Source organism: Apus apus, chromosome 4 (assembly GCF_020740795.1).
Source record: "Apus apus isolate bApuApu2 chromosome 4, bApuApu2.pri.cur, whole genome shotgun sequence".
Classification (NCBI taxonomy): domain Eukaryota; kingdom Metazoa; phylum Chordata; class Aves; order Apodiformes; family Apodidae; genus Apus; species Apus apus.
Window position 1 is genome coordinate 24,398,832 of NC_067285.1, and position 26,929 is coordinate 24,425,760.

General features: G+C 38.7%; 2 protein-coding genes across 9 annotated transcripts in view; one reads left to right on the forward strand and one right to left on the reverse strand.

Moving 5' to 3' along the window:
- The window catches only part of POLR3A (RNA polymerase III subunit A), a 37,934-nt gene extending 24,533 nt beyond the window's left edge, over positions 1–13,401 (reverse strand). For 3 of the 4 annotated variants that reach the window (XM_051616775.1, XM_051616774.1, XM_051616773.1), the window contains exons 1-14: positions 12,932–13,401; positions 12,279–12,414; positions 11,620–11,757; positions 10,924–11,095; positions 9,514–9,668; positions 8,385–8,624; positions 7,330–7,492; positions 6,991–7,127; positions 6,335–6,438; positions 4,734–4,875; positions 4,074–4,214; positions 2,843–2,912; positions 2,044–2,171; positions 518–656 (exon numbers count right to left, since the gene is read on the reverse strand). In XM_051616775.1, the coding sequence (XP_051472735.1) occupies positions 518–656; positions 2,044–2,171; positions 2,843–2,912; positions 4,074–4,214; positions 4,734–4,875; positions 6,335–6,438; positions 6,991–7,127; positions 7,330–7,492; positions 8,385–8,624; positions 9,514–9,668; positions 10,924–11,095; positions 11,620–11,757; positions 12,279–12,414; positions 12,932–12,975 (1,909 nt within the window). In that variant the 5' untranslated portion in view covers positions 12,976–13,401. The remainder of the gene's footprint in view (positions 1–517; positions 657–2,043; positions 2,172–2,842; positions 2,913–4,073; positions 4,215–4,733; positions 4,876–6,334; positions 6,439–6,990; positions 7,128–7,329; positions 7,493–8,384; positions 8,625–9,513; positions 9,669–10,923; positions 11,096–11,619; positions 11,758–12,278; positions 12,415–12,931) is intronic. The other variant, XM_051616777.1, reaches the window with a different exon arrangement.
- A 77-nt stretch (positions 13,402–13,478) lies between these two features.
- Positions 13,479–20,683, forward strand: RPS24 (ribosomal protein S24). 5 transcript variants are annotated; one of them, XM_051616779.1, is made up of 7 exons: positions 13,480–13,581; positions 14,309–14,374; positions 14,731–14,940; positions 15,403–15,513; positions 16,374–16,391; positions 18,474–18,508; positions 19,361–19,450. In XM_051616779.1, the coding sequence occupies exons 1-5, from the start codon at positions 13,579–13,581 to the stop codon at positions 16,377–16,379; spliced, it is 396 nt and encodes a 131-aa protein (XP_051472739.1). In that variant the 5' UTR covers positions 13,480–13,578; the 3' UTR covers positions 16,380–16,391; positions 18,474–18,508; positions 19,361–19,450. The 5 variants fall into 5 exon arrangements, with proteins under 5 accessions (XP_051472738.1, XP_051472739.1, XP_051472740.1 ...); XM_051616780.1 differs by lacking the exons at positions 18,474–18,508; positions 19,361–19,450 and adding an exon at positions 20,673–20,683; XM_051616781.1 differs by lacking the exon at positions 16,374–16,391 and having other exon boundaries at positions 13,481–13,581.
- Positions 20,684–26,929: the final 6,246 nt, after the last annotated feature.

Genomic DNA, 26,929 nt, shown 5'->3' on the forward strand with positions numbered 1-26,929 from the left:
AATAATAGGCAAAGCCTTGCTCAAATCCTACAGCTTCTTCAAGCCTGATGCTTTGCTTTCCCCATCTGTCACTAACTTCCCTGAATGGAAAGACACAGATGGCTTAATAGCCTAGAAATTCCCATTTTCCTTGTATATCCTAAATCCTTCCACTGTTTGACTTGTAAACCCTGTATCACTACCCCTATTTAAGATAATAAGTTTTTCCTTTCACTCCCTGCACAACCACTTCCTATGTTTCTTTGCTTTTCTCTCTCACCTTAAAATACTGCATTATTAACACAACAAGCCTGACATCACACAAAATAAATTTTATTACAAAAAAAACCCAAAAACCCAAGCCAAACCACCTAGGTATTTTCTTTGGTGTTCACTATTTCAAACTTCAGAGAATTTTTTATTTCAAGAATACTTATGCTAATACTGCTTTAACTCCTACAGTCAGCCCAACAGCAACAAACAATAGCAACAATTCCTTGGAAGACTTGAAAAATACAGCTTCAGAACCATCACTCACAAGAATCATTGTAACACAGGTCTTCCCCTTTGCCACAATACTGTTTGCCCTTGGTTCGCAGATTGGCTTTTACAGGACAATCATCACTGGGTTTGAGAATGAGGCTGAAAACCTGTTTCCCTGTCCAGAGTGTTACAGGCTTAGAGAAACAAAAGGACAAGAATTAGGATTACAGAGTTCATGTTACAATTACAGAAAAACAACAAGCAACAATTTAGTTGTAAAATTGTTTTCTCTATAGAACCATACTTGTGAAAGAGCCTAACAGTATTCCTTTCAATAGGAATAGGCATTTTTATAGATAGAAACAACCAACTGCTGAATGGTTATACTTCCCATAAGGGCATGTGCATATCTCTAGAGAAAAACACTCTATTGCTGTTACTACCACATTTCCCTTTCTGATTAGAAAAGAAAAAAAATAAAATGCTGCTGCTGTAATTTCATTTCCTAAAGAGGTTGCAGCATTTATAATCACATCATTCCATAGTGAATTTGGTTTAAATTTTCAGGAGTCTAGAGACCAACATAATTATGTACTCCCACCAGCCATAATGACATAGAAGTAACTGTCACAGCTAGTGCTAAAATTTTTCATTTTGAGTGACAGAAGCAGTCAAAGAATCACTGCTCTTGATGATCAGTAAAGTCATACACATCTATAAAATTCATATTAATACTGACTATAAATGTTGCCCAGGCTTTAAACTAGTATTATTCACTGGTATTTCAATTTCATTTTATGAATTTCCCTCTGTTAACATTTAGCTCATATGTGTGGCTAAACTGAAGCAGTTTGTTGTCCCCACTCCATGAACCCTCCCCATCCGAGAAGGGGAGTCAGGAAGAGGGAAGCTTAGTGGATTGCAATATAAACACACTTAATGAAATAGCAAAGCTAATACAAACACCTACCTAAAGGAATAAACTTACACTCAGCCTAGTCCTCAGGAGTAGCAAAGGGAGCAACAGTCCAAGAGAAAAGAGCCCCAGGAAACAGACCTCTCTACCCTCTGCATTCTTCCCCTTCTCAGGATAAGCATGATCTAAGTAGGATGGGATACACCTGATGGCCAACTTAAGGCAGCTGCCCTGACTTAAGCTCCCAGGTGACTCAGGGCTACTAATGGCCTGCCCTCCATGGCTGGCCTAGGATTCTGTCCCCATGAAACCAGGACATCATACTACTACACTTGTTATTATGAAATTAAATAAAATGTATTAAAAAATGTATACCTTAATACTAGTATTTACCAAAATTGAAAATGTACCACTGTCTCCCAAGAATACTGCTTGCCTCAAATACAAAATTAATCCAACACAGACATCCTTAAATACATCTGAATGAAAGGATAAAAACGGCATAGCTTTGATCCTGAATTCTGACCCTCAAACTTAAAAAAAAAAAAGTCATACAAAACTAAGGTCAGAGAACACAAGAACTGCCTCTGTCAAGAGCATCACCATGGGTCATGAACACACAACAAATAAAGTCTTAGTAATATAAAAAAAATAGTTTGGCACACCTTCAGAATTGCTGGAGGTGGAAGACGAACTTTAATCTTTTCATCCTTGCCAACCAGAATAGAAGCAACTATTTGACAGGCTTTGGCTCTATCGAAAAAGGTATCTTTTAATGTAAGAAGATAGGCACCTAGAATGTAAAGAAGTATTAATGTGACAGCCTAAAATGAGATTAAACTGAAAAGCTATTGCACATTCAGTATCAAGATTCCAATCTAACACTAGTTACCTACTTACTATGCAAAATAACAGTAGTTTAGGCAGCTTCAGTTGTAAATATTTTCCAGATTTTTTTTTAATTGCTCCACACCCAAATTTCTAAAAACTAAAAATGAGTGTGTTTCTATGAGCTTGCTCTCTCTCAGGTTCTACCCCATAGGTCAAAATAAGGCAGTGGCATTAATTTTTGTACTTTCTTCCTTATATTAATTGGACATTAAGAATTAAAGAAACTTAAAAGTACTTAGTGTACATTAAAACTAATATTGACTGATTAATTCAACTCCCCTGTCATAATTACAAGCTGTTTACATTGTCTACCAAATGTTTATGAAGATAATTCATTTTCTCTGTCTGAGACACCACAAAATAGGTAATAATTGTACCTACAAAAGCAGCCAGTATCAGAAGAGGTTCTGAGGACACTATTATATTTCAGACTAACAACAGCCTTACTTTCACAATGTCACTTTGACTTGTGAAGGAGAAATTTAATTAATACAGAAAAATTCTCGACTAGAAGGAAGTGATTCTGAAGGAAATGTTTAATCATACCTCTTTAAAATAAGCTTATATACATACCTGTGAGGAAATCTTGAATAGCAGCAATAAGGGGTTCTCCATTTCTTGGTGTTACCAGATTTGCTTTAGTCTGATACAAGAAAAAAAAATAATTATACATTTGAAGACACTGACATTCCATTTGTTAGTCAGAAGGAAGCTTAATTTTAGCAAAATTTATTATTTTAGCAGTTATTTTAGCAAAAATGGTAAAACTATAGAAAAAATGAACTAAAAGTTTCAGTTCACTACAGTCAATGCAAATCTATTGACAGTTAAGCAATCATTTGAGAGCAGTTACCAGAAATTACATATTCTGGTTCAAAGCAGAATTTGCAATCAACTTGAGGTGTTTGGTAGGTTATGTTAAACTGGACAGGGAAGGGAAGCTACATTTGATAACCTGAGAAAGGAGCTTCTGAAATACTACAGGTTGTGTTGTCCCTGGTGACATGTAATAAGACAGCCACTTCCACTAGCCCTGTTTTCCTATGTCTTTACTCAGACTACTGCACTAGTTCATCACTCCCACCTATGCAGCAGTTTTCCTTGCCCACACATACCTGAATCACACACTTTGGAGGAGATATGGGGGAGCACTGGGCAGGGAGGGTATTTTCTTTTTAAGCTCCCACATCGGTTCAACAAGCCAATGCACACTGCAGCCAACAGCTGCATTGGTACATCTGAAGTAGCAATGGCATTTAGTCATCCTTGAGGAGCAGCATACTGGAAAATACTCAGATGGTTGCTACTGACTCTACTTTCATATGCCAAATCAATGCCTGCAAATATCAGATCCCTCTTCATCTACACTCCCTTCAGCCCTTTTTCCCCTGCCCTATGAGCCTACTGTCTCCTGCCTTCTCCAATACAAATACACTATTGCTGCCTCATTTGCAATTGGTCTGACTGACTGTAACTGCTGGGCTGCAAGACCAGAAAGCAAAGTACGTATCTGGTAACAGAGCCAGCCTATTTTGGTAGCAAACACAAAGGACAGTCATGCAGAGACATACTAAACATGTATTTACTTGAAATCCCTGAATTTTCCATGGATGCTAAATATAAGTCTATTAGACTACCAGTGCCTAACAGTCCTAATTTATTCTAAAATACTTCAGGTGGCTTTGCAATCACATCATCCATACCCAGGAATCTTAATATTTCAGATTTCACATCCAAGTTATGATAGAGAGGGTCCAGCGCACCTGTAACTAGCAAAATCCCAACCCTGCCATTATCTACATACCCCCATTAAAACAAGTGCTTCTGCTTTTGCTTCTTCTGTCTGAGGAAGGTGAAGGTTCATCTCATCTCCATCAAAGTCTGCATTGTATGGTGTACAGACACATTCATTAAATCTGAACGTCCTATGAGGTTTTACTCTAGCCTGTAAAAATAGAAAAAAAAATATTTAAAAAGGTGATGCACATGCAGTCAAGCACATGGAAAGAAGAAAAGCCATGCCTGAGTGCTTCCTTCAAGGCTTTGTTTTACTAGAGATGTAAGGCAGAATTCCTGATTTTAGGACTTATCCAGGAACTGACATCAATTGTACTTAGGATATATTATACAAATGTAGCAATAACTTTGGTTATGAAGAATTTATACAAAACACAGAACATAAGGATGCTTTGTAGAGATCACATCAACTCCACAAAACTGAAAAGGTTATACAATAACAGATAGAGAAGTCAACCACGGCTTTAATAGAATTCTCCAGACAGCATACTGGCCAGTTCTGCATCAATTCCCATGCAAAAGCACAACTGCACTGTATTCATGCTCACCCCCATGCAGTGTTTCAGAAAAAGCTGTGTATTTTGGTTTGTGTAAGAGATAAACATCACCAAAGGTAAAACACCTAATATTCATAATAACCTGTATCTTATGTTGTGTGTGCACTTACAATGTGAGCCATAATGCTCAACTTATGAAGAGAGGGTTGTCGGTTGAACAGGACTATGTCACCATCTATAAGATGTCGCTCCACAACATCACCAAACTTCAGCTCCTGGGCCATCTTTTCTCGGTTTCCATATTTCAAAAATCTTATAGTAACACATAACAATGGAGTCAGAAGAAATAAAGTTAGAATGATGTAAAGACAACTGCAAATAAATTCAGTTTTTATAATGCAAGTTCTTACATCAAACATTGGGAGCACTTGAAGTAACTAGAAGACAAAACTAATGTGAAAGCATCATTAAATGTCAGCCTGGCTATTGTTGTAAATAATCAATAGATTGTGACATTAGTTAACAAAGCTACAGTTAGCACAAGTCTATTTACAAAAATTAAAAAATTAAAAAATTATTCTAATTGCATCACGGAATATAAGAGAGTTTCACCCATGTACTACCAATTCTTACTACCCATAAACTGACTGCAGATTAGTTGAGGTTGTTCAGCCTGGAGAAGAAAAAGCTCCAGAGAGACTTCATAGTGGCCTTCCAGTACCTGAGGAGGCCTACAGGAAAGCTGGGGAGGGGCTTTTTACAAGGACATGAAGCAATAGAACAAGGCATAATGTCTTCAAGCTGAAAGAGGACAGGTTTAGGTTGGGTATTAGGAAGAAATTCTTCACTATGAGGGTGATGAGACACTGCAACAGGTTGTCCAGGGAAGCTGTGGATGCCCCATCCCTACAAGTGTTTCAGGTCAAGTTGGATGAGACTTGGAGCAACCTGGTCTAGTGGGGTTGAAACTAGATGATCTTTAAGGCCTCTTCCAACCTAGACCATTCTATGATTCACTATCTCATGAAAACAGCCTGTTTGCATTTATCTCTGTAGTATACCTTCTATGCTAAGTAAGAGAAATTCACCCATGAAAAAAACAAAATTGCAGTTCACGATCATTAGTTTGTATACTTGTGCTGGCGGCGAGGGAAGCAAGCAGTCCAGAATCAATGTGATTGATAAAGCAAGCTTCGATTTATTGAATACACAGTGTTACTTTTATACCCTTTTCCAAACCTACATGTAGTGAATTCATTGGATAGTAACCACGCATAGTGAATTCATTGGATAGTAGTAACTACTTGTAGTGATTTCACTGGACGGCAACTACTTGCAGTGATTTTACTGGATAGTAACACATCTGAGTTCCAGGGTTCTTCCTTGTTTTCTATTATTCTACTTCTCTACCTTGTCCTTGAGTTAGTTTAAGCTAACAGAGATTGTTTATACTTGTGTTAGGCTAAAAAAAAAGAGATTGCTTGTACAGCTGCTATTTGTGCTACACTCTCAAGGCCTCTTGAGGAGATAGCAGGGGCCCATGGCCCTGCCGCTCAAGCCATTCTTCAACATACTTGAGTTTAAATTTAACAAATTACCTTCTTGGGTTTAACGTACAATTTGTTTTTAGATAATGAAAATTTTTTTGTTACTGCCCTTTATGAGGGATTCAAAAAATAGATTTTAATCCCTGTAGATGTAACAGTTTTCACAAAACAGTAATAACAAGTGGGAGCGATAAAAGGTGAATCATTACAGATATGCACGATACCTTTTCATCTGTGTGTGCCTTTGCTGTATAAAGTTGGCTCCAGGATGGACATCAGGACCATTACAGACAAGTTTCCTCATAAAATTAATATTTGCTTTGTTCACCTGTTGATAAAGACTTCAATCAGAAACCAATGAAACACATTTCAGCACCTCTTGATTTTGCTTGTGGCTTTTGTGTTTTCAAATTCTAAACTCAGCTGATAATCCCCTTTCAGCATCAAGCTGCTAAAGGGAACAGGCAGGAGGGAGTAGAGGAGAAAAACATAAGCCAATCTTGGAGAAGAACATTAGAATGAAATTAAACTAAAAATCTGGGAGGAAAATTCAGAAATAAAAATACCCAACCACTCTTTAGACAGATACACCAATAAACACATGAAGCTATCTATGAGTTAAAAAACAGAGAGCAAAACTCCTCTCTCTTGACATGTCACTCCTTACACCATATGCCTTCACAATACCTGCACATATCTGACAATACAACCTTAATTTATGAGCACCAGCAAAGCTGTCAGAGTGTCACTGAATGACACTATGGTTATAAAAGCAATACATTAATTCCTTTTAATAGTAAGGCCATAAATGACAACATTGATTATTATTTAAAGGAAGGAAAAAAAGGCATTTAAAAGGTTTTGATTCTACACTGCTTACCTTTTCAGGAAAGGTTAGTATTTTAGCAACATGGATAGGCACTGCTACTTCATCTATTCTTAAGTTAGGATCAGGTGAAATTACTGTTCGGCCAGAGAAATCCACTCGCTTTCCAGACAGATTGCCTCTAAACCGACCTAACAAAATACGGAAGCAAAACTTCTTTTATACAGAAGTAGTTCTCAAAATGTTATGTCTTAAATCAGCATATCAGAACATCTTTCAAGATACATGACTGAAGTAGCAGTAGCTACTAACACAGTAGCAGACAGATGCTTTGGAATAGTAAATATTTGCAGCTCAATGAAAAACAGGAATAAAACAAACTTCTAGACAAACCTTGCTTTCCTTTAAGTCTCTGAACAAAACCCCTGGTCCATTTTTTAGGTGCCATGTTGAGAGGAATTCCCGAGAGCTCACTGTTAATGTACAGAGCACACTGCAGTTGAAGAAAGTCCCAGTCTTCCATAATCATCTGTGTTTTGGCTCCTGATATCCTATGCTAAAAAAAAAAAAAAAAAAGTCATCCAGTTCATAGAATAAATATATCAACACACATTCAACTAGCAAAGAATTTTTCTCATACAAGTACTACTCTTCTTTTGAAAAAAGGTTAAAAAAGCTTCATACATATTGGAATGAAAAAAGGGACATCCCTTCATAACTGGATGTATATTGCTGTTGCCACCCACAAGAGAACTCAGCAAAAAATTTCTTTTGACTAGAATCAGCTTTGGACATATGCTCACAAAACCACGTATTTATTTAAAACATATTTTTTCCAAGCCACTGAAGTTGGACTAATAAAATCTTCTAACCAAGAAAACAACCAGTAAATAATTTTTCAGGACAGTTAGTGCTCATTTGCTTTTGTTTTCCTGACAAAAGACCACTTTGGAAAAGCCATAAAAGTATTTGTCTGGTTGAACTGTTCTTCTAAACAAATGATGAATAGCTAAATTTACTTCTAGTCTCAATTTGATAATCATGCTATCTGAAACCTGATGTCTTAAGAACAGATGGTGAAATAAAGAAAGGACAAAGGTGTAGTAGGAGAAAAGGAAGGTCTACATGGGAAAAAATTAATAACTTAGTAACATTTTCATTGTAAGTGACCACTGAAGAAGTGCCATAGCCATGGAAGGGGGAAAAAACCAAACCAAACAAGTTTACAGACTCCAACAAAAATACACTTCCCATAACCTAACAGCAGCCAATCAGCCATTTAAAGCAACTTTGTCTATTTCTTTGAATAAAATGCTAAACAACATAGCAGTAGAGGACAAATTGCTTGCTAGATTTAAAGTAGTGAGACAAGTAAAACCACTTCCTATATTCAATTCTAACCAAATCTTTTTGAAGGCAACAGTCTGAGAGCTTGAAGGTGGACTCACCTTTTTTATTACGTCATTGAGGAAAATTATCTCTGTCAATTTCATCGTCAAGTCATCTTCATTGGTGCCAGATTTCAAATCACTCACGACAGAGGGTCTGATACACAGAGGAGGCACTAAAAGTCGTGTGAGGATCAAATCTGAAGGCTTGCCTGCTTCTGGATTCATTAGAAGCAGAGGAATGTCTTCTGCTGGGATTCTTTTAAAGAGGTTCAATACTACTAATGGATTCAAGTTTTCCTACAAAATCCATTGGAAAAAGGGGAGAACAAGCCGTAATATAAGTTTCAATGCTTCCCCCCTTCCCTTATATACTGATTGTTCAAAAATAAAGCATTTTAAGCATACAAATAGATAAGAACTCTTAGTGCAAACAAAACTTATGGTTTATGCTGAACCAACACTTGTAGTGCCTCAGGCACCTGCGTTCCTTTCTTATTTTCCTTATACATCAGCTTTTACAGTTAAAAGAGTATTTCAGTCACTTATCAAAGCAACTCAAACTTCTTACAACAAACTGAAAGTACATTGCATTAATTTTATCAGTATGAGCTCACATGAATTACAGTACTTTCTAGAATTTTTTAAAACACCTCATTTCTGTCTTCTTAGTACAGCAACTGTTGAAATATTTGTTACTTCTTTGATCTAAATATGCACCCCAGGATCTTCCCAGCTTTTAAAGAGCAGAAAGAAACAAAACTGCACATCGTGCAAAGCTGAATAAAAGAAAAAGGTTAGATAATTCAGTCTCCTCTCTCCTCAATATTAAGTCCTTCTGAAGGAAAAAAAATAATCTGTCTTTTAATTATCTCAGTTACAGTAAATCTACATGTACATGCAAGGCTTCTATGTGCCTCTCCTCTCTAGCTTATGGAAGTTTCACACACTAAGAATATCCCCCTTCTTTACAGACAGAAAGCAATGTATCAGAACATACCAATCAACTAAAGTTATCATTTTTGCAAAGTTAACATGATTGCAAGAAATATAAACATTTGACAAGTGTCTTCTGGTATTGAAAAATCTTGCATCATGACAGGGCTTAAGCTGCTACATTGAAAACCTCTGAGGAGTTTTATTTGAAGCACAAAAAGCAGCATAAAATTTAAGTTATAATAAAATTCACCTGAGCTCTCCCCAGTAAGGGTTCTACTTCTTTGTTATGTTCTATGGCAGTTTCAAAGGACTGGAGAAAAGTAGATACTACTGGATCTACCACTTTCTTATTGGTCTTGTATTTTTCATGTATTATTTTCAACAAACCACACTTCTTCACAGTTCCTGCAAGCAAATAAACGTGGGTTTCTTGTTTGTTTTTGTTTTGTTTGTTTTTTTTTTAAAAAAAAAACAGCAAAGAAACAAAAAACACATACCAAAACTTTAAACAATTAAATTACAGTTCCAAAACTAGTTAAATCTCCAGTGAACACCAGAATAAAGTAAAACTTGATCAGCTTTATCAAAAAGTTTCTTAAATGACAAAACACAGAGAGGACAATAAGGTCACGTCTCCATGTATGGCTGTCTTGGTATGCCTAGATGATGATGTGGCCTTTGGAGCTGAAAAGGCAGGTGGTTCAGCCCACAATTTAACTAAGATTTCCTTCCAACACAGCAGATTTTTTTTCAAAGTAGAAGTTTCCACACTAAAAACAGCACTAAGATGTGCCATTTATATATGAACCTGCTATTTTCTAAAGTAGTTTTGTACAAATGCTTTCCAGCCTGCGTTTCTTTTACTGAATTATGCTGACCTACCTCTTAATCTTGTGAATAACTCTTGTTTGTGTCCTGTATACATATATGTGGTACTTATAATGAAGCAGCTCATTCCATTTATTCAGGCTATTGATCATTACAACAAACCACCCACAACTGTCATGAGTTAAAAAACATGAAATTTTAAGTTATGAATTAACCACTCACTATAAATCTGTAACACTGCAAGTATGTGAACAGCAGTATCACTTGATTGAAGTATGTGAATAAAAAAGATGTTGAAAAAAATGTGAAATCTTATTAAGACACTCTGCCTTGAAGAACAAACTCCAGTGTAACCCAATCATCACAGCTCAGATACTGCCAAACTGCAGAACCCTAGAGGACAACAAACGCGTCTAATATTAAGAGACAACGTAATATAATGATGAAAAAATGATGCTGAATCAAAATTTAAATGTACAAATGCTTTTGAGTTAAGGTATTGATCCTTAACAATATTCCCAATACTTAAAAAAACATTTTAAACAGGGTGTTTTTTTTGCCATTATTGAAGTATCAGATACTGGCTACCATCAAGAACTGCCATGAACCAAAACTAGCAACTAAGACAATGTCTCTATCCACATTAATGAAAAGATGAGCAAGCACATGCTTGGCATTAATAATTCAATTATCAGATTCTTAATACAGACCAAAGAGAATTCCATCAGCTATGGAACAACAAGGATAGTCAAGATTCTGATACCCATCAGACCCACCAAGGTAAGAACATCACAGTAGATAACTATCACTAACTGCTAGCACCGACACTCACCATTAAAGGCACCACAGTAAGGACAAGTGTTTTTCTTTCGGCACTTTTCAGACACTTTCTTTTTCAGCCCTCTTTTCTGAAGATAAGTCAGGCCAGGTCGTTTCAGGTAATCCAAAAATTGCTTTTTTTCTTCCACTGACAGCATGATATGGCAACAAGTTTTGCAGATCATCTTAAATGTAAACACATATAAACACATAAAGGGTGTTCAACAGACACATGCAGAATTGCAACATCTACTGTGATTAAGTTCTTCAACAGAGGACAGTTTTTTAAATGAAATATAATGGTCTTGATTTAACAACCAATTAATATGCTGTCATATACAAAAAAAAGTATATGGAAAAAAATACAAACAATGAGGCAAAGCCTTATCTAAGCTCTGCAGGATCTTAAAATGCCATCTAAAGCAAAAACATGTAATCCATATAAAGCATCTCAGTCCTAAAAAGCAAATTATAGTCTACATTTAATTCAAACTACTTCAGAAAAGTAATGGATTAATCAGTCTGAGATCATATAAAACCCATGTATTTACATCACTAGGACTGCTATTTAAAAACTATCAAAACACAAGTTACATAAAGATAAAAATTACAATACAACCTTATTTTCTTCTTCCCAAGTACTCTCTTGAGCATCAGCTTTTATGTTAATTTCCTGTTTCTAGACTAGAAAGTCATAATTGTTATTTACCTGTAAGATGCCTATCACAGCTTTGAAGTATCCAACGTGAAAACACGGCAGTTCTAAGTCAATGTACCCATAATGTCCTAAACAATCAGCTAGATTTTTTCCACAGGTTTCACAGGGTCGGTCTTTTTCACTGGTTCCCTTTGGGAAGAGGGGAACACAAACAGAAAAAAAATGTAGCTGCAATCAACTTATTATATAGAAAACATAACAGTTCTTAAGCTAGCCAGCTATCCTGAGATCAAACCCACTCCTTTTTCCCAGCATTAGAAGCACGTTTGTAGCTCTCCATGCCCTACAATCCTTAAGAAAAATGTTCCACACACAACCCCTACTAATAGCAGTGACATTAACTCATATAGCTCTTGCAATTGATCTACAGCCCACTGAATGACAATAAGGCATTTTGAAGATGGATGTCTCAAGATCTCCCAAAAATTACACAGAAATAATTTATCTTCTGTCTCAAAATAACGCTTTCCTGAACCACCCAAAACCATGAAAAGCATGTCAGCTGCTTCTGCAGCTAAAAGTCTATGCAATTCAAGTAAAAAAAACATTTGCACATTTTGGATGAGCACTAAATTTCAACCATCCCAGCTTATTTTTAACTTTTTCAAGTAATTCTACAAAAACGATCTAGAAAAACCATTGGTTCTCACCATGCGATGATCGAGTACTCCGTATTGCAGCGGGGAGTGGTGGTTGTCCTGGCTGTACAAGTTTTTGCTAACCACTTGAATGTGAGCTTGCTGACGCATCTCCTCTGGAGATTTCATGCCAAAACAGATGTGGCTTCTAGAACAGAAATTCCAGATGGATGCATGCACGTGCACATACATTTGCAGAAACACTCCTTACCAACATGCACGCACACACGTAAGTACTTTAAAAACATGGCAGAGGGAGGTAAGTCCATCCACAACATTGCTGAACCAAGCTCTTTGTAATTAGCTATAAAAACCGCTGTTCTGCAGTTAAGTTGGTGGCTCCCATCTGGGGCATTGACGGACACTCCCGGGCACCCCTGCCGGTGCTCACGCGCTCAGCAACCCGCCAGCCTCACCCGCAGCCCGAACCCCACACATGCCTACCCTTCCAGAGGGCACTAGCCCTAACACCAGCTACCCTTCGCTCCCCTGCCCACTGAGCCTCCCGGGTGCTGTTGCAGCGGTGGGGCCAGACGCTGGGGCCTCCGCCGCCCACCACCGCAGCCTGCGGCCCGCCTGGCGGGGCGCCGCGCAGCCCCGGGCAGCGAAGCGGCAGCCCCGGAGCCTCCCGCCGCGCAGGGCGCCGCACGGGCCGCCCCACTCACATTTTCTTGGCCACATCCGTCTCCCTGAACTGCTCCTTCACCATGGCGGCGGCGGCGGCCGGCGGGGCCGCTCAGCGCCCGGCGGGAACCAGGGGCGGCGCGGAGCCGGCCCGGCCGGGCGTGCAGAGCGGCTCCCGCTGACGCGGCCTCCAGCTGCAGCGCCCCCTGCTGGGCCCGAGGGTGACTCCCGGCGAGGACTCCCGCACCCCCCGTCAGGCCTGGACGTGCCCGCAGCAGCCGGTCCCGCTGGGCCCGCGGGCGCCCCGTTGCCCACCGCGGCACCGTTACAATCCGAGCGCCAGCGTTCCCCCAGCGGCCAGGCACCGTGCCGCCCGGCTCACTCCACGGCTCTGCGCTCGGTTGTGGCACGGCAGCCGCAGCCCTGGTCAACAGCAGCAGGAGACGGGGGCAGGACAGGAGAACGCCAGCCCCCCCGCAGCACGCAGCGCGGCTCCCGCAGCACGCAGCGGCCTTAGCCCACCCGGCCGTGCTGCCACCAGAGCAGCCGCCCCGCCGCCCGCGAACGCCTCCGCACGCAACCCCGCCCCACCCCGCCGCGCGCGCGGGGACCTTCCGCTGCCTTATGATTGGCTGCGGGGCGGAGCTTCCTCCTTTCCTCGCTCGCTGGCAGAGAGGCCGCCGCCGCCATGGTGAGTCCCGGCGCCGCGCCGCCGCCATCCGCCCCGTCCGGCCGCCATCCTGCCCCCGCCGGCTCTGCAGCGGCTGGGCCCTGCCTGCCTAGTCTGCTGGGAACGGGCTGCGGGAGTATGGCCGCATCTTAATGGGGGCTTCTCCTCCCGCGTCCCGCCGGGGCTGTTGCGGCCTGGCGGGTTGGCAGCCGTGGGCCCCTCGCTGGGCGCTGAAGCGTGTGCGGGGCTCGCGGTGTAGCCGGGCTGCTGGCCGGTGAGAGCAGTCTTAGGCCTTGGTAGTAATTAGGGTTGCCGTGGTGTTGTCAGGGTGCTAAAGGAGTGCTGTGGATCGCCTTCTTTTATTGCGGCCGTTCTTGTTTGGGAGCCTAAGGGAACTAGTAGCACAGATTTGTTAAGGAAGCTTTGCATTGCGCTTTTGTAGCGCTTGGGCTTGTAATCCACGTATTTCACTAAAAGCTGTTTCAGCTTTTCGCAGTGATAACTGTACGTACGTGCGCATTGGAAATGGAGGATGAGGCTGTAGTCAGTTGGTGCATACCCATCAAAGTATGCTTTATAGAGATAGTGCTTCTAAGACAGGTCTAGGTCGCCTAAATTATGAGTTTCCTGACAGCATCTGAGAGACTACTGACTGCTGCTGTACCGTCTGTTATTTGTGTATTTATTAAGTTTAAATTGTACATGTCATTAGTGTGTTTTCTTATTACTTTATATCTTTTTTTGGCAGAATGACACTGTGACCATCAGAACCAGGAAGTTCATGACAAACAGATTGCTTCAGCGCAAGCAGATGGTAAAAGACAAAAAATTGCACTTAAGTAGTTGTATGTTGGTTCTGAACTGCAGGTGTTCTGTAGCTACTGTAAATTATGAACCTGTAAAACTTCTAGAGCTCTTACTTTAAGAGCTTAAAGGTTTAAATGTGTTGATGCATTCTGAAGGTAAATCTTGATGATGAGTTAGTGAGCTGTTTTGTCTTTTAAAGCATAAAACTTTTATGGACACTTTTGTATCATATTAACAATACTTTCTGTTGCTAAGATGGGTTAGTTTAAGTGTTAGAATCGTGGTGGAACTGTAGTATCTGGCTCTTGTATTGGATATTGACTTTCTCTTGCTCTTACACAACTTGTAAAAATTCTTTCTTAGGTGATTGATGTTCTTCATCCTGGAAAGGCCACAGTCCCCAAAACAGAAATCAGGGAGAAGCTGGCAAAAATGTACAAGACGACCCCTGATGTAATTTTCGTTTTTGGCTTCAGAACTCACTTTGGTGGCGGCAAGACAACAGGTTTTGGCATGATCTATGATTCTTTGGACTACGCAAAGAAAAATGAACCAAAGCACAGGCTTGCCAGGGTAGGTTGTTCTATGGTAACTTGAGAACCGTTACAGTGGTTTTAAAGTATTAAGTGGTTCATGATTTACATGTCTGAAAGTTAAAGTTTTGTGTTAGTATTATTGGTGTACCTAGAGTTATATAAGAGGTCTTACACTAGTATGGGCTACTTTCTGCATTTGCATAATAGGAGTTTTTATTTGTTACAGGGCAATTAAAAAGGCAAAATTCCAGTGATGTTTAGCAGTTATATATAATTAACTGTTCTTAAATATCTCAAAGGAGTATAAGAGATGAGACTGATACAAACGCTACTTTGTGTTTTTATTCTGTGTTGAAATATTTATCGGCTAGCGATTTGTCTCACTACTTAGACTATTTCAAATTTAAACAGTATTTGAAGTGTCCAGAAGTAGAAAAACTTAATTTCAGATGTCACAATCAGTGAAAAAAAAATTAAATTTAACTTTGTTTTTTAAAAGCATGGCTTGTATGAAAAGAAGAAGACTTCTAGGAAGCAGCGAAAGGAACGTAAGAACAGAATGAAGAAGGTCAGGGGCACAGCCAAGGCAAATGTTGGTGCTGGCAAGAAGGTAGGATGAGAATATCTGTAAACTAACGTGAGCATGCTGCCTTAGAGATGTTGATTAGAAATTCTTCAACAGAGTAACATTGTTTTTCTTCCTTTTTTTTCACCTGTTCTACTGGATAACAGAAGGTAATCTGTGTGGTGCTGTACAGCTTCCTACCAGCTCAGTAGCTTAGTTTTGCTCCTCACTGTGGCAAGCTTAGCTGATGTATAATGCAAAACAGTGCTGCTTAAATTATTTCCTACATGTCACTTGAACTAAAGTTAAACTTCTGTAAATCTTAACGGTGTTGCTCTAACCTCATCATTCAGCCTTGCAATACACAAAGTAGATATTCTTAACACTTGTTACTCAGACTACCTAAATATCTAATGCTTACTCTTAAGTTACTGCCCCTCGTGATCTTACTTACAGAAGATACAGGGTGATGCAGGCAGTGAGATCAGTGTGTGAATAGAAGGTAGAATGCCTGCTTTATGCTGGTTCTAAGTGACTGATTCCCAAGACAGTGTTTTTTTCCCCTGATGGGAGCTTCTTACACTGTGGCTGGAACTAGATACAAGCTTGTCAGGGGTGTAGCTTGGAGTGAGATGGAGTTCCTCTATGGTTAAATACAAAAACCAAGCAAAACTGGGGACTAGGCTGGGTGTGAAGGCAGTTATCTTCATTAACAGCTTTTTGTCCAAGGGAAAGTACTGAGTAAGCTATGCAGCTAAGTGGTTTTTTTCAAGTGTTTTAATGAGGGAAGCTAAGGTGATGGATTTTGACACTTAGCTCTGTAGCTGCTGAAGTGCTTTTACATGTCAAACTTGAGTAATCTTCACTTTTGCTTTTTTTCCTACTTTCTTGGAATTCTCCATCAGAAATGAAGTATCTAGCAGGTACTGAAAATAAGCATGGGTGTGGTGACCGAATTATATACATCGCAGAAACCTGTGTCCATCTTTTTAATTAAAGCACTGTACTGCCTTGCATGCACCATGTTTGTTTTAAACTTGCTTCTGTAAGGATTCAGATAACTACCTAATGAACTTTATTCCATGAGACTTAGAAATAAGATTTGGCTAATAGCGAACAAGATCTTTGAAACTAGTGTGACATTTTTAAAATAAGGAATGCCCACTGAGAAGGCATCCAGAGAACTCAATGCTATTCACGTGAAGCATTGGTTCAGAACACTGCAGGTTCTGGCTCAAAGTAGTACAGTGCAACTGCATGTGTAACTTGACCTTTGTGTGAAAGTAGTCATGCATCTGTATGAAAACTAAGTCACATCACAGCTTTGTGCATTTGAGACAGTGGCTGGAAATGACAGAGTTATCAGCATTAAACTGTGTTTAGTTATTTTCCTGCAGTCTTCCAAGGTAAGACACAAACCCGAGTAATTGCCCTGTGAAATGGGATTTTTCACTTACTAAGTGGAGTTCTTGTTTTCTTTGGATGGAAATAAGCCAGTGTTGCTACAAATTACTAGATATTATTTGGAGCCCCTTTTTTCTTGCTGCTTTAATGTTTTAATAATGAAATCCTACAGTTGTTTACAGTATAATAGCACAAAGTAGCATTTGGTATAGTAGCGACACTAACATACACACTCTTGTGAATATCAGGGGAGTAATTTAGTATTGCACTGATACCAGTAGTATGGATTAACTTTTTCCCTTTAACAATGTTGCACTTCAAGGTAACTGTTACTGAGTGTTAATAGACAACAGTTGACTGACTGTTACTTGAGTTACAAAAACTGTCCAGTTCAGAGAAATTCTCTCAAAGCATATAAACACATGAAAAATCAAGACCACAATCATGTGCTGTGGTAATTATATAGAAGTGACTTCGGCGTCAAGTGCTTCACAAACAAGCATACAGTCTCAGTAGAAGGCAAATTGTGTTTTGAATTAGAGGTTTTTAAAATTATCTTCTAGCTGAGAAATATACATAGGTTAGATCTTGTTAATCGGTTTTGTTCATCTTTGTCCTCACATTAGATTTAAAGACCAACTAATTTACCTGCTTTCTGGATAACTTGGTTGAAAAGAGCTCTGTGCTGCATCACAGAAAAAAGCTTGCAGATGGACTTGTGTCTTAAAGCTTTGTCTTGAAAAATGTGTGTTTAAACATAATGGTGTGGCATAGTTCAATGCTCTTGATTACAGCCATGTGGAGGAATATTTAATAGGAGTCTTGGATTATATTTTGGAGTCTACCTACACAATATGTGAAAACTGATAATCTCAGAAATGTGTAGGCATTTGATTCTGAGGTCTTCAGGCAAGTGTCCATTGTTCTAAGGGTTGTGTACCATGTAGTCATGATTGGAGTGATGAATTATACTTGAATAGTTTTTCTTGAACTTTTAGGTAATACATAAACTGTGCTTAGGTCTTAGGTCTGACTTAAAAGTTTTCTTTGGTGCTTCTTCTTCTCCCTTCCCCTGCAGTTTCAAGACAAGTATTTTAAAGTAGTTTGTGTTAATATATTCTGCAGCTGTATAGTTAGCAGAACTTGGATAAAAAGTTTGCAACAAGTAGATTTGGATTCCCTTTAGTGTTTGCATTCAAAGCAAATGCAAAAAAAAAACCTTACCCTGATTTTTAATGTCACAACTGTAGTTTTGTCAGTCTTAGACATGTGGGCCTTCCAAATGTCTTTTTAAATAACATGATCAAACAGTGTGGATGGGTAGGCATTTGAAACAATTGTAGCCTGTAGGAATAATTGAACATGCAGTTACATTTGAAGTATTGCTTAAGCTGTAAACAGCTGTTGTTAGGTCACATTCGATTTTAAAGGAATGCGTGAAATCTGCAATAGTAAAAGCTTTTGAGGTTTCTCTATCACATTTCACTGTGGTAATGGAAAAAAAACATACTCTGTGTGTTAGTAAGAAGGCTGAAAGCTCCATCTTGTACAGTAGTAGAACTGAAATGAACTATTATTAATTAATGCTTTTTCTTTTTCAGTAAATGACCTATCTCAGATGGAAAATGGATAACAGGTAAAACTTTTGAATGCTTTGTAAGGGTAGGCATCCAGTAGCCTGTAGTTAGTACAATGACAAAGGTTTAATCTTGATTTTTGCCAAGACAGTGATATTGTGCTGATACAGAACCCAGTACAAGAGCTTAAGACAGACTTGTGCTTACTATCAAGTTGCTAATTTATGTGACTTCTACTTACATGAAATACCTGATTATTATAAAGACTGAAGTAATAAATCAGGCAGTTCAGATTTACTGTTGGTAACACATTTGGTTATTTAGTCTAATTGTAAACAAGGCTTATATTTTCCTTTTATAGGTATGCTAAGGTGAGGATAGTACAGGACTGGTCTTGTCATAAATACATTGAAGTTGTATGATTTCTATTTTGAGGACAAATGTTTTTTTATAGACACTTATTTCAAGTAAATTCCTTGTAAACAAATCTGATACTCTTACAACAGTCCTAGGCTATATTTTTATATGGTTGCTACAGGAATATAAGTGAGTTGGATGTGCTGTGAGTAGTGACTGTTATAGACAAAACTCTGGTTTTATTACAAATGGTCTGAATGACTCATTTTAAAGCAACTCAAACAGTCTGTCTGGGAGCTGATGTAGTGAGTGTAATGTCTTTGACAGAAAACTGGTAAAGCATTTGTAGCTTCTGCTCTCTTACACAGAAATGGTGTAAACTGGGCTCTCGTTTATTTCCGTGACAGTACTGTGAAATTTTGAACCTTATGTTCTTTGAAGAAAGGTGGTATAGTTCGCCTGACTTACTTGGGAACCAGCTTTTGGGCTCCATAAAGTTAGGAGTATAAACATTGTTTTAATTATGTGGCACTGATCTGTCTTTTCCTTTGCAGATGACATTATTCTATCAAGAAGTATATAAAATTGTTCTGCAAAGAAGCTGCTCATCTGGCTTTAATATTGAATAAACAATGTCAATGAAATGTTGGTTTGTCCTTTGGTTTTGATTTGAAAGCTACCATTTTGTAAAGTCTGAGAAATTCAAGATTGGTGCACTGTTGGCACTGAGTTAAAATTTTTCATAATTAAACAATTCTTGTTTTAGTCATCAATTTTAAGTGAATCAGAGCTTTTTACAGACAGTATATTAACCTAGTTCCAAGCAGGCAGCTTTAGTTCATGGAGGTGGGAGTGCTTTTGTCATCTGGTGTTCAAACTGGTTTGGAAAGTCCTTTTAAGATGTGCTTGTTTGACTGCCTGTATTATACAGACCTGTATAACATAGCTGAAGGAAGAACAAAACATGGAGACAAAAGATAATCAGAGCCTCATACTTTCACAGTTAAGCTTCATTTTGCTAGTGAAGGCATCTTAACTTGTCTTTTGTTCATGGATTGTAAGAACAGGAAACCTGAGGAGACCTTACAGAGGCCTTCCAGTACCTGAAGGGGGCCTATAGGAAAGCTGGGGAGGGACTTTTTACGAGGGTGTGTAGTGACAGGACAAGGGGTAATGGCTTTGAACTGGCAGAGGGTTTAGGTTGGATATTAGGCAGAAATTCTTCACTATGAGTATGGTGGTGAGACACTGGCCTGGGTTGCCCAGGGATATTGTGGATGGCCCATCCGTGGAAGTGTTCCAGGCCAGGTTAGATGGGGCTTGGAGCAACCCAGTCTAGTGGGAGGTGTGCCTGCCTATGCAGGGGGGTTGGAACTAGATTATCTTTGTAGTCCATTCCAACCCAAAACATTCCATGATTATAAGATTTAGGATTGGATTAGTAGCTGGCTGAGGCGTTCTCTGTGCTAGAAGTATAGGCATTTTGGTGCAGGGGTTTCAAGTAGAAAGCAAAATAGAAGTTTTATACCTTAAATAGGACTGAAACAGACTGAGCAGCTCTAGCAGCTGTGCTGACTAAGACTCTTGACTTTATTCCTACCTAAGTACAGTATATTTAAATTGTACTATGTGTATATTGAGGCAGCATATTGTAACAGGTAAGTCCTGTCTACTGCTTGGGGGGGAAAATCAGCAACCCTATACAGTTGTTAGTGGTTGGAAGGGGATACTATTTTCCTAATAAATTCCATACAAGATCCAGTAAGTATAGGTAAGAACGCCTCCACTGGTATCTTCAGTCTGAGTCTTAAACTAGGGGTGTTGCTATTGTCTGAATTCAGCAGCATCACACACTTAGCTGTACAGTAAATGACCTGTACCTCATGCAGTAGAGCTGCCTTTATGGAGGTTAGTAAATGGGATTAGTAGGCAATTGCCCTGGTGGAGGGTTACATACTCCAGTTTCTTCTAAACATAGGTGAAGTAGTGATGTTAAGGGGATGGTTGCTTCTAAAATAATAGTTTCTGAATAGATTCTGAAGTCCTGTGGAAATTACAAGGCTTTTTTACTCACCAGACAGACCTTCAAAGGTAGGTACCTATTGGATATTTTTTCCAAAGTTTGCAAATATATTATGAAGAATTGCTAGAGAATTATTTAAAGCGGCATTTGTTTTGCTACTTAGATACACTGTGCACTGTGGATACATTTTGAGTAGGTGACTGTACATTTCTGACAACTGAAAAAATAGTAAGGGATATGGGACAAATGTGTGGGTAATGCTTAGAGCTAGAACCTAAAAGTAATATTTGCAGTAAAACCTTTATGTATACACAATCCTCACATGAGAGAAGAGTCATGCTCTTAAATATAATTGATCAGTCACTAGAGGGTAGTGTGAACACAGCAATACAAGGAAGACCTGTATAGCAATTTTTCATAAAATGGGCTGAAAGGAAGCAAAGTTGTCCCCTGCCAAAGAGGTCAACTCCTCTGAAAAGATGAACTGAAAATAGCTGTGTTTAGGATCTGAGGCTTTAAGTGATATTTTTGTTTCCCTGGTTCTTTGAATTGGGAGGAAACCATGTGTTTATGCAAAGGACATGCAGTTACTGTATTCCAAATGTTTATTACTTTAAAGCTCTAGAGTGCTGGGATGAATTCTGGTTGCCCTTTTCAGAAGTCTCCTTAGTTTTACGCAATCAACAAAGGATCTGCTGGGTAAGGCTTTATGTTTGAACAATACTTAGTGATTCCATAGAACACTTGAATTCTCCCTGATGCATGGTTAGGTTACAACCACATACTCATAAGCTGTACTCTTTGTCTTGCACTATAATGCATTAAGCACAAAAGGGAAAGGAAGGGCTCAAACTGACTTGAAGTGATCTAGAATTAACTGATTAAATCAGATCACTGTTTTGGTTTTCCCACTATTCTGCAACATTCTATGTTGATCTGGCTCCGCTTTTCTGCTGTTCCACCTGGAAAATGGCAGGCAGCTGAATAGCTGTCATGTGAAATCTTGGTGCTTCAACAGTCCGGAGGGATAAGAAGCTTTTCATGCAAGTTTCTGTTCTGCCAACATTCTGCCTTTGTACACTAGAGTCTAAGCAGTGTGTAGCAGATGTTCTGTGCTTCAGAAGTTTAATGCACGTCATGCTGTGAAGAGACTCTAGGTTAATCCCCTTTCCTGTGGGAGGTAAAACAATTAAGTGGAAAGCATTGATGAACAGGAATCTTCACTTCTTTCCCTACTGTGTGCTGAAGGTACCTTTTGATTTCCTGCTGATCTTGGCACATCCCATCATCTGTAGGTACTAGCTTTTGTCACTGTTGCATGCCTTTAGACTTTGGCCTGGCCCCCATATTTCAGAATTTCAGTCCAAATCAGACTGTGAAGCATTTTTGGAGAAGGAACTTGTCAATTGAAACTGCTGATGAGTAATCTCTAAGTGATATACATAAAAGGACTTTCATTAACTCTTCACTATTTTTGGTGGCTAGGACTTGAGTTGTGTGGTTTTTACAGAGGTTATAATACCACAGAAATTGTTAGGGTTTTTCTGTAGGAAGGACTCAAAATCATACAGGTGGACTAGTAAAAGTAAATGAAGTCTTCCTGTGAAATACTTGAAAAGCTGTGCAGAACCCTCAGGGCTCAACTTAATTGAAACTGATGAAGTAGTCCAACTTCTTGCTGATGTTCCAGCTCTGCAGTGAGATACGTGAGGTGGAGCTAGAAAATGGCGGCTTCTGTCTGAAGGAGGTTGTAGACTAGAAGGCCAAAGGCAAACTACAGTAGATTAAAAAAGGAAGATTTACCAGAGAAGTGGCATCTGTTAGGAGGAACAGAGATTAGTCTCCTGGCATCATAGAAAAAGGTAAGAACTGTGATACAGATAAAGATGGTAAAATTTGGCATCACCTGGGCAATAAGGTTGTTTTGTTTAGGCAGCACCTTGTAACAGGCCTGAAAATGTTGAGGTGGGGAAAAATGAAGCTAGTATTATCAGAGATTTGAAATAAAGTTGGAGAAGGGGTAAGCTGTACTTGACCATATGCTGTGAGAAGACTGCAGAGGGATAAATGGGTGATGTGGGTTCTTTTTGTTAATAGAAAATATGTAATTTAAGGAACAAAGTATGCAGGTTACTGTAAAATCTATTTCCAAGAGTCAGAAGTTAATTTGTCCATATTTTTGTCAGTTCCTGTACAAAATAAATTTTAATATCATGAGGTTTCTACACAGTGGCAACAGAACATTGTCCTGTAGCAGCAGTTGATACTAGATTTATATAGGAAGTTTGAAAATTTAGTTTTGAGTTCTCCCTGCTCATGTGCTTCTGTTTGTGCAAAAATACATATATTGAGCCTGGTTTTGTATAGATATTTTAGTGGTGATGAGTGGCCAACTGAGAGTAGTTAATTTTTTGCTTCTTTTTTTTTTTTTTTTTTTGCTTTGAATGCTGGAAGAGTTTCGTCTGAGCAGGAGAACTTTCTGATATAGGTGGCATTTGTTTCTTTGGTCATCATGTTTCTAACACAATAGCAATAAGACTAAGTTATTTCTATCAACACATTCATTAAAATGTCTCTAAGAGGTAAAATGAAACTGTTTAAGTAAGCTTTGACAAGTCTATGTAAGGAGTGGGCATGTCCTAGTACATTAGTGCTATTGGAACTCTTTGCTTTAAAGAAGTTAAGTGGAAACTTAGTTTTTGGTTTATTGCTAATATTTGTGAACTCTAGTTATGTTGTATTTAGTCTCTGCTCTTTGCAAAGGCAGTGGCTAATGAAACAGCTGCAAAAGTGGCTAAAAGGCATCCTGTGTGCTAACAGAAAATTGTGGGTTTTACCAAGAGCTGGTGATTGGCAACAAATGTAACTAATAAAAAAAGCTCAATCTTCCTTTGCAGTGACTGCTGTTAATACACAGAGGTCCTAGTTAAGGTCGAGTAGTGTGCTGAGGCAGAAGGACATTCAGAGCATCTGTGACTACTCTTAACACAGTAGATATTTTACAACCAGCAAAAGATGTGTGAGTGCAGTGCTTCACTGGTGTTGATAAGGGTTTGTACTTGTGTTCATCCGGTTAAAATACAGCTTGTTATCTAATGAACCTGGCCAGACTGCAGACTGGCCTGGCTTAGGAGAAACATGCTTCACTGCCTTTCATGATGATCTGATTTTATTGTACTGGAGCTACTACCCTGTTATTATTTTTCTGTCAATTTTTGGTAGCCTGTTTGTTAATCCAGGCATTGTTTGTGTTGATTTGCTAACAGGTTTTAATCACTGATAATGAAACTTGTGTGCAACAAATGACTTCAGATCCATATCTCCTTCACAGTGTTGGCTGTAAGTAGAAAATTGGAACTGATGTTTCCCTTTTTCAGTGTGGTCTGTCTGGTTTACCAGGCAATGTAAAAATCACAATGGAAGTGGCTTAATATTTTTAAATTAAAAGAGAGTAAAAGTTGATTTTGTTTCGCTGTTCCATTTATAGTTTGGTAAATCTCACTATAGGCAGAAATTAATATTTTTTAAGGAAAATAGATATTATAAAGCTAAAGAGCTGTCAGAATTAATCTTTTAGGTATTTCGTTGATCAGTTCTGGTTACTAAAGAAAATCAGGTTGGTGAAAGCCCTGCTTCAGGACTTCACAAAAGACTAATGTAAAGACCTAGGATTGGAAGAAGTTCCTTCACAATCACACACAAAGATTAAACTTCTGGTTTTGAGGTGCTAATTAAAATAAGATTACGGTTTTCCTAGTCTTGAACTCCATAGTGTTTAAACAAACACTGTAGCACTGTTCTATTGCATAAACCAGAGAAAACATGATGAAATGGAATTGTCCAAAGAAATGCTAAAACGTAAACATCTAGCATTAAAGACACAGTAAAATAGGCATACATTTTTTTCTTGGTTTTATTGAATGGGAAAATATTCAAGGGCTTAAGTGCCCTTCTGTGAATGACTTACTTTTGAAATAAACATGTTTCCTTCCAGTGTAGTAAATTATTGCTTTAAAACACTTCAGTTTTATTCAGTATTATTTTGGCTCATACTTCACTGGTATGGTATGTCTGGTCTCAGAAGAATATATCCAGTGGCTTGTGTGGGGATTAACTTTTATTTTTGTTGATGATGACAGACCCACATAATTTTGTACTGTTGCAATCTTCACAACTCAACTGTACCCATAACTGGCTGCTCAACTAGTGGTGCTCTTGTCTGTGGTTAACAACTCACTCAGAGTGGATGTTCCTGTGTTCATTAAGGTACTTGGGTCCATTCTTCCTTACAGTTATTGAGAAGTATTAATTGACAGTTACAGCAGCAACACTTCAGATCCTCCAGTCTCACATGGGCTTGTGTTTATTTTTGAGTTCTTTAGCTTAATTCTTAAACTAGTTTAACACCTCCGGCCTCTTTTTAATATTTGTTTTACCACTGAAATAGCTGTCTTGGGGTGTAAAGTGCAGAACCATGTGTAAAAAAACTTTTGAGCTTGCTGAGTAATCAAAACTTCTTTATCTAGCTATTTTCAATATACATATGTTTCAGAATCAAATATCTTTTCAGTGAAGATGAAAAAAAGTGAAATTTCTTAGAGATTGTGCAAGTAAGTGTTTAGCCAGCAGAGGACTGTAGAACCCCATATCACATCATTATTGGTGCAAAATTGTTCAATCACAAAGAGTAAGAGGAAAACCCTCATAGCAAACTTGATAGTTGAGAGTGTCTCTTGAACATGGTAAAATACTGAAAAGGGATGACTCTTTTCTTTGTTTCTCATTAAATAAGTTGATTTGCCCCAGGTTCCCTTTGTGGATGAAGATATATGGGAATTTTGTTTACATTTTGAAGCACATTGCCAAGAAGAGTACTTTGCATGGCAAGTATACTGAACCCTTTCGGGGAATGACAAACCTACAGAAATGGTGGCGCATTCCCTAAAGGAAAACATACTTCTTTTGTAATGAACATTATGTCTGCAGAAACTAATGGCACAACCTCCTATTCAGTTGATGTAAAATAAAACAGGCCCATATGCTGCTGCTTTTAGAGTCTGGGTGTTTAAATTAAATGTTGTTTAATGAATATTCAAGCCCATTTGCTAAAGAAGTTGTGCTCAGTGTCGCATCTTTCTCCTCTGTCTTCAATCTTACCTAGAGTATTAAGCCGTTACAAGAGGGTGCTTAAACTGAGGCATCTGTTTCTAACTAATACTTGGATATTAAAATGCCAGAGCAGATGAGAGGGTAAATAAAGACATACAGTAAGAGGAACACACTCTTTTTTCTTTTGTAATTAAGACTGAGAAATGTCCAATATGCATGATGCCCTTTAAGAAATTACAACATTCACTGTGTCATTAGAGCAGCTGTAGTTTGTATATGTTATAGTGGCATATTCACTACACTCCCCATTTCCTATAGGAATTAATGTGGCTTTTTTAGTATGTTTGGGCCAGATGCCTGTGGTGGGATTGGCACACTCCTCTCTAGAGGCACTTTCCTCTGTGTGAGGCTATAGGTAGGAGCAGGCTGACAGGAGGTACCCGACAGAAGCTGCGATTAATATACTGCTGGTAACAAGGTTTTACCTTTTGTCATTTGTCCCCAACTCAAAGTTGAGTAGAAATACTATTCGGCTGCAAGACATCCTCTGGAAGGATATGACCTATTGACTTCAGTGTTGAATGCTCTAGACTGTTCAGACCTGAAATATGAGGTCTGTAACTGCATCGTGAGAGGTTACTTTGAGTTGGGAAGGAACCCATGGCTACAAACAGGTGGTTGAATTTAGTCTCATTGTGAGTTTACTTGCATATGTTAGATTAAGTTTTAAATTTTTTAATCCATGAAGGCTCTCCAGTGTATGTTTGGGTTAATACATTTCCAGGAAATTCTCTCAACTCTTAAGACAAAAACTAAAATCTGTAGCTAAATATTTTAATTAACTTTATCTCTGAGTCCAGAAACTGACAGTACTAGTCTCTTTTTTCAATGGCATGGGAAAAAAAAAAATCTCATTAGAAGACAGCTGGAATGTAAATACAAATCAAAATAACTGGCTTTTATATATTTTCATGAGGGTTCTTCAGATGTT